Genomic DNA, 7,493 nt, shown 5'->3' on the forward strand with positions numbered 1-7,493 from the left:
ATTTGGTGGCAGATATTATGAACTCAGTTTCTTATGGGGACACATTCTTGTTGGAAAGTGATGATCAGAGTGGGGTTGTGGTGTAGTGTTAAGAGCAGGTGGACTCTAATCTGGAGAACCGAGTTTGATTCCCCACTCCTCCACTTGAGCAATGGACTCTCTTCTGGTGGACTGGATTTGTTTCCCTGCTTTTACACATGAAGCCTGCTGGGTGACCTTGAGCCAGTAAGTTCTCTCAGAATTCTCTCAGACCTACCAACCTCACAAAGTGTTTGTTGTGGGGAGAGGAAGGGAAGGAGTTTGAGTCTCCTTACAGGAGAGAAAGGCAGAGTATAAATCCAAACTTCTCTTCTTCTAGTGCAGGGGTCTGCAACCTGTGGCTCCGGAGCCGCATGCAGCTCTTTCTTCCTTGTATTGCGGCTCCACGTGGCTTGGGTCCTCTCAGCCTCCTTCAGAAAGTTGGCCTAAGGGTTAATGGGAAAGGGGCCCCCGTTCCTAGAGAGGCACAGCCTGAGATGGCTATTCCAAGCCACTTCCGGCTTCCCTGTCCCAGCTGTCTGGTTGGCTGATGCGGGGTGGGGTTGGAGCACTGTTGGTGGATCCTCTTGAACAGGTGAGCGGCAAAGGACAGGAAATGGGAGGGAGTTGCAGAAGCACAGATTTTCAGTGCGATCCTAATCTCAGTCTGCCCCCCTTGAATGGGTCACCTTGATATTCCATGGAGGTCTCCTACCCAAATACTAGCTTGAATGTGTGTGACAGGTCCAAGGCCACCAGCAAACTTCCATGGCACGAGTGGGAGCTCAAACCTGGTTTTCCAAAGTCCTAGCCAGACATGTTAACCTCTGCACCACGCTCACTCTCACTGAGGTCCTGGTTTTGGCAGCCTTCACCCCCCTCCCCCCCATCTAGGTTCTTCCCAACTCAGAGCTGGAAACGGGCAGCTGCAAAATGAATTAAGCCAGGGGTGCCTGGCCCTCCAGATGCTCATGGACTACGATTCCCATCAGCCCCTGCCAGCATGGCCAATTGATTTAGGACAACTCAGCCCCCAACCCTCACCGTCCCCTCTTCGCAGGACGCTTCTCAGCTCCCCCCCCCCACCCCGACAGCGTAAGAGACACTCTAGCAGTCTCCGTCTCTATGATTTGCGCGCTCGGCTCGGATGAACAAGCGCTTTGAGTTCCGCACATGCGCAGTATCCCCGGAAGTAAGGCTTCCGTGAGCGTGCGCGGTTGGCCGGCCCGGAGAGGCACGTGAAGGTCGCCTCCCTGCCTGCTTCGGTGCTTCTTCTTTCCTTCGCGCGCGCCTCCGGAGCCGGGCTCGGGATGGACTCTTCGTCCGCCGCGGGCGAATTGGGAGCGGCTATCAATGACCCGCAGCTGCAGCACTTCATCGAGGTGGAGACGCAGAAGCAGCGCTTTCAGCAACTGGTGCATCAGATGACGGAGCTCTGCTGGGTAGGGCGGGAAGGGCTGCGGGGTGGCCCTCGGGCCTCTTGGACTGGGGATTTCCGTGCATGGCTCAGAGCTCGTGCTTTGCACACGGGAGCACGTCGAGTTCGGTTCCCCTGAAGTTCAAACAGCTTCGGTTGCAGCCGGGGCGGGGGGGGGGGGGAAGACCCTCAGAAAACTTTTATCTGACCTCCTGTGAGCAGCTTTAGCTATTCAGTCAGATCACAGAGGTTGTGGATTTATGCTTTCAGATCGCAAAGTATTGATTCACGCAATGCATAATTGGCTTGTGGGACTCACTGCCCATGATGATGGCTGAAAATGGCATTAAAAGGGGATCAGATGGGGATGTTACCTATGCTGGGCTAAATGGATTCTCCATGAACAGAGGCAGTATGTCTCTGAATGGCAGTTGTGGCGGGCGGGGAGGAGCAACAGAGGTCCCTGCGCCAATGTTTGGGCCTTCCGGGGCAGGCACAAACGAGAATCCAAATGCTAGGTTACCGGAACTGTTGGTCTGAGCCATCAAGGTGCTTGCTACTTTTGTACTGTGGCAGTGGGCGAGTGGTGATGTTCCTGTTGAGTTTTGTTGTTTCTTTAGATTTATACTTCCGACCAAAAGGAGCTAATATTTTATGACTACATAGAACAGTTAAAACGATTCAGTTAAAACCTAATTGCAAATATAAGGATCAGTGTACAGACAAGTACATATTGAAGAGTCCTGTCGGATCATACCAAAGGTGCACCCAGCCTTTTGTCCTGTTTCTTGCTGTGGCCAACCAATTGCTTCTGATTGATTTCCAAAGCAGAAGAGTAACAGTATAAGGGTAACAGAGGCCAGTTATGTTGGACCAGTTATGTTGTGGCTGATAGTCGTTAATAGATCTGTCCTTCCCAAACTGGTCTCTCTTTTAAGCAGCACCACTAACCATCATCACATTTGGTAGCTGCAAATTCTGTAAGCTGATAGAAACCTAAACAACTGGATTTGTCTGTTGCTTTGGCTGCTGTCAATTAAAGATCTTTCCAGTAATGGAAAAGATTACATGAAGAGACCTACTGCAGTTAGTCTTATTTATAGTGCATTATTTTTGGAAGAAACATATCCCCAGCGTGGAATGCAATTTGTGGAGCACTAGCCATGTGTTTCTTTTCTGAAAGTTTTCGGCTGGAGTGCATGGAGAGCAGATACAATTCTGTTAGGATGTGAAATGGCCTTAACTGAGTTGGGGGTGTGTGTGTCTGTCTAGCCCATACTCAGAGTAGCTAGGGTGATTGGGCTGGAGTATGGTCTGAGAGCGAGCATGGTGTAGTGGTTAAGAGCAAGGGGACTCTGATCTGGAGAATTGGGTTTGATTCCCCATTCCTCCACATGAGCAGCGGACTTATCTGGTGAATGGATTTGTTTCCCTGATCCTACACATGGAGCCTGCTGGGTGACCTTGGACTGATCAGTTCTCTCAGCCCCACCTACTTCACAAGGTGTCTGTTGTGGGGAGAGGAAAGGAAAGGAGTTTGTAAGCTGCTTCGAAACTCCTCCTGGAGACTCCTTTTCTTTTTCTTCTCTCTGAGATCCTTTTACCTAGAAATGCCAGAGAGTGAACTTTGGACCTTCTGCCTGCCAAACAATTCGGGAACTGACTGGGAACAAGTTGTGAACCTGAAGTCACAAAGGATGTCGCTTTGTGTTTTATGTAGTTCACATTATTTCTCCTGCTGCAACCACAGGCAGTGGTGGCCCTGGAGAAGGGGCTAGTAATGGAGAACCTAAAGGGTAGGATGGATATTTGGCTGCTGCCTCATTTTGAGGAGCAGCAAGGCTGGGTATTGCAAAGAACTCTGCAGGTTCTGCTGATCCAAATGACCTGCTGCTTTCTGTGACTCTTTCCTTTCTGTGTCTTGAACAGGAGAAATGCATGGACAAACCTGGGCCCAAGCTGGATAGCCGAGCAGAGACCTGCTTTGTGAACTGTGTGGAACGCTTCATAGATACCAGCCAGTTTATCCTCAACCGGTTGGAGCAGACGCAGAAATCTAAGTCGGCCTTCTCGGAGAACCTATCTGACTGAGCCAAGGGCATTGGCATCTCCGATTCCTTAACTAAAGGAGAACACCCCACCATGTTGTGAGGAGGAAAGAGAAGGGAGAGCAGAGGAAAAGGAACAGTAGTGAAAAGAGGCTGTGCAGAAGATTGGCCTTCTCATTTGTGACAGATTGCAGGGCTTCCTACCACCATAACCAGCTCCAGTACCCACCTTGTGAACAAATACAGTCGGACCAGCAAGGCCATGCACATCACACATTTGCTGCCCATTGTGGGTTTGTGCTGCCCTGTGTTCTTTTAATAACAGAAGTGACACACTACAGTTGGGTGGCTCTGACAGTGTTGATTTCCTCAAAGGTTTGGTCAGGGATGCACAATCTGTTTATACTTGAGAAAAAGTCTTGCCTGAAAAAGGGAAGCTTGGGAGGCTTCAGACACGAATGTGAATCTTGGGAAAGGCAGGGGTGGAAATGTGCCTTTTATAAACGGTACTGCGCTTTAGCCCTATTCTTTTTAAGCCAGGTGAGAAGCTCACCTGCAACTCCGTGGACCTTTGTGCATCACAGCTGGGTGCTGCGGTTAAAGGGAAGGTGGGCTTAGCTTGCTGAAGAACGCCAGTAGAACCCTGTTGTCCTTAATGAGGTGCTTATTCTCATCCTCTCTAGAACGGCTAGGAATACCTGTCCCCCCCTAAAAATGGCTGTTGGGGGGGATTGTCATTTGTTTGGCCATGTAAGTGCGTCACTTGACAAACACAAGAGTTACTACTGACTTTTCCCACTTACAGCTTTCTCCTGATCAGTGGAATAAACATCAACTGGATCCATTGAAAACTGCCTGCAGAGTTGGTGGCATTCATTACTTCAACTAGATTTGGGGGGATTCAAATAAAGGGAGAAATGCTGGGTAGTAGATCATGATTAACTGAAATACGGTGCATCTTGTATGAAGCTGCTGGCAAGTAGTATCGGGCCACCCAGCTCTCAGTTTCCCTGAGCAGTGGTCCACAAATTCGTTCAGCACATACAGTGTCTACCAGCCTTTGCTCCATGAATGTCCTCCAGAGTTATTTGCCAGACAACCTTTTTGCTAGCTTGCCTGCACACACATATGCATCTTAACCATTTGTGGCCCCCAAAGACACAGCTTGACAAAGTTTCCTTGCCTGCTCAGCTGGAAGGAGATCTTCATTACAAGTGATCAAGTGGATTGTTACTTAGAGGCTGGACAGCCTTAAAATGACCATTCCTGAGAAAAGGAATTAGCTGGTTAATAGGAATGAGTACTGTCTGTGCCCTGGCCTGGACAGCCCAGGCTAGCCTGATCTTGTCAGATCTCAGGAGCTAAGCAGCATCAGCCCTGGTTAATACTTGGATGGGAGACCTCCAAGAAACACTCAGATTGTGCCAAAGAGGCAAGTGCTGGCAAACCAACTCTGCTTGCTTTGAAAATCCTACTGGCGTCGCCATATTTGATGGCAAAAATAAATTCTTCAGCAAATAAATTCTTCAATGTGAATTATTCTTCCAGTAGCGATCACTGAAATCATTGTAATAGTTTTGTTAATCTGTTGCAGTATAAACAAGTCTTTATGGCAAATTAAATACTGACAGATGTGTTGCGGAGTAAGCTTTTGTAGTCCAAAAGGTTACCATCAAGAAGAGAACCTGCCTTTCTCTCCTGTAAGGAGATGCAAGGCGACTTACAAAGTCCTTTTCCATTCCTTTCCCCATCACAGACACGTGAACCTAAAGTGGTTTCCTAAAAAAGTGGACAGGTAAATTCTTAAATTGGGGTGTGTGGGGTGTGTGTGAGATGTTTTACAGCCCAATCCAGAGGCATGGGTGGGCTGGGATGGTGCTGCTGCTGCATTGTTAACTCTGGAAGGATTTTTGGAGGGGTGGGGCAGCAAAAAATAAAAAGTAAAAGCCCCTGCTGCCAGAAAGCCTTCCATGGGACTCCATAGACCAGTGGTGGCAAACCTATGGAACTGGTGCCAGAGGTGGCACTCAGAGCCTTTTCTGTGGGCACACGTGCACAGAGTTCATCGTGGGGGGGGGGGAAATCACCCCACCTGACACCCCTAAGTTGGCCTGGGCATGATCCTTTACCTGAAGTAAGCTCAGTTGCTGGCAATAGGGCTTGCTTCTGAGTAAACTCTCCTAGGGTTGTGATTCATCCATTTGAAGCGTTGCATGGTTGCTTCACCAAGCTTACTCCCGAGTAACATGCGCCTCGGAGCCAACTGTTTTTTCTAAACTAAAACCTCAGTATTCAGGTTAAATTGCCGTGTTGGCACTTTGCGATAAATAAGTGGGTTTTGGGTTGCAATTTGGGCACTCGGTCTCAAAAAGGTTCGCCATCACTGCCATAGACCTATGCCACCCTTTTTGGAGGGAGTCTGGGGTCACAGCACATCCAGAGGCAAAGCTGGGGTGAGAACCGATTGAGGTTGACACTGTTCCCGGCCACGTCTCTAGCTATCCCAGAGTGCCATAGCAGCCGCTTAGCATCAGATTTGTTCCTCTGCTGGTGCTCTGAGGAGGGCAAATCCACTGGCGTTGGCCTGTGCCACCTCTCAATGGCAATTTGCCTCCTATTTTGGATGGGGCTATAAATCATATTAATTGAACTTCAAGGTGCCACAAGATTCTCTAGTTTTATTTTTATATAATATTTTGGTTGATCCACTGTATCTGTTGATTGCTTTTATCCTGTTTTAAGAAAGCAGGGATAAAAATAATTTCTAATGTTGATTTATAGGTTTTTATTGGCTAGAATTTTGCAAAGGCTTGTCCTGTAAGCACACCTCAGAATTAATCAGGATGTTTTCATCTGCTTTTATTTGTGAATAATCTGATAACAATCTGTGCAAAAATTGCACATGAAAAATGTGTACTGACGCTATAATAATATTGTTGCTTATTTCTATGAAAATCTGTAGCTGGAAAGGTGGTTTTCTTTTTCTATTTATGTGGTTTTCTTTTTCTCGTTTTGACTTGTTGCTTAAGCTGGTGGAGTACATCAGAAGGTGAAACTGAATTTGGTTTGTACAGGCAACCACTTTTTAAAATTCTTTAGGGGGATTGGACTTGATGGCCCTTGAGGTCTCTTCCAACTCTATGATTCTAAGAGATAATCTACAAACAGGGCCCATGTTTTATCAACCTCCCACGTGTTCCTAAATGTGTGCAGGTGTTGCAGAACCTGTACCTTGTTTAAAAAAAATCACTTGTCATCTATTGTAGGTTTTCCAGGCTGTGTGACCGTGGTCTGATAGTTTTTGCTTCTTAACATTTCACCCATGTCTATGGCAGGCATCTTCGAAAGTAAGTCACAGTAAGGAAAAAAAAAACACTTTATACCGTGATGTGATTCTGAAGATGCAAGCCATAGATGCATGTGAAATGTTAGGAGGAAAAACTACCAGACCATGGCCCCACAGCTTGGAAAACCCTCAACAGTCAGTTAAGACAATATTCTTTCTGGTGCTGGGTGTATTTTTTAAAAATATCAACCTTTGGATTATCACTTGGGCAGTTTCCTTTACCACAATAACCCTGTGATGGGACTTGCTTTTTATTATTTTATAGACGAGATTGTCACAGCTGAGAATAAGCCCCATGGTTGATTCAATGACCCAACGGGGATAGACAGGAAACGACCAGTGTTCTCTTTTTTCTTGAAGTCCAAAGCTGCAGTAGTAGAAAGATGAATCATTTAATAGCAACACTCTAAGTCTGTCCATGTTTATTGGAAAAGAACTCCCACTGAGTTAAGTGGGCTTTACTCCCAAACAGAAGGGTAGTCCCATGTGGCCATATTTGTTTTACAAAGTGCTTTACGGTATTCTTGCAAATAACATGACTCCTTCAGATCAATGTCTGGATCTGCACTGTCATGCATGGTGACTTGCAGAGAGTACACACCCAAGGCTGCTTGTTTGGATATAATGGCAAATGGCAGATTGGAAGTACTTAAGCATTTTGCCT

General features: G+C 47.1%; 1 protein-coding gene across 1 annotated transcript; it reads left to right on the plus strand.

Annotated features, from left to right (window-relative positions):
- Positions 1–1,217: 1,217 nt before the first annotated feature.
- On the plus strand, positions 1,218–5,005 carry TIMM8A (translocase of inner mitochondrial membrane 8A). The gene is made up of 2 exons (XM_048515110.1): positions 1,218–1,460; positions 3,365–5,005. The coding sequence occupies exons 1-2, from the start codon at positions 1,329–1,331 to the stop codon at positions 3,524–3,526; spliced, it is 294 nt and encodes a 97-aa protein (XP_048371067.1). The 5' UTR covers positions 1,218–1,328; the 3' UTR covers positions 3,527–5,005.
- Positions 5,006–7,493: the final 2,488 nt, after the last annotated feature.

The sequence above is a fragment of the Sphaerodactylus townsendi genome, linkage group LG13 (genome assembly GCF_021028975.2).
Source record: "Sphaerodactylus townsendi isolate TG3544 linkage group LG13, MPM_Stown_v2.3, whole genome shotgun sequence".
Lineage (NCBI taxonomy): Eukaryota > Metazoa > Chordata > Lepidosauria > Squamata > Sphaerodactylidae > Sphaerodactylus > Sphaerodactylus townsendi.

Bases quoted from the DNA above. Each gene is read 5' to 3' on its own strand.
- TIMM8A (XM_048515110.1), top strand. From the start codon at position 1,329: ATGGACTCTTCGTCCGCCGCGGGCGAATTGGGAGCGGCTATCAATGAC. The intron at 1,461-3,364 runs GTAGGGCGGGAA...TGTCTTGAACAG, and splicing joins AGATGACGGAGCTCTGCTGG to GAGAAATGCATGGACAAACC.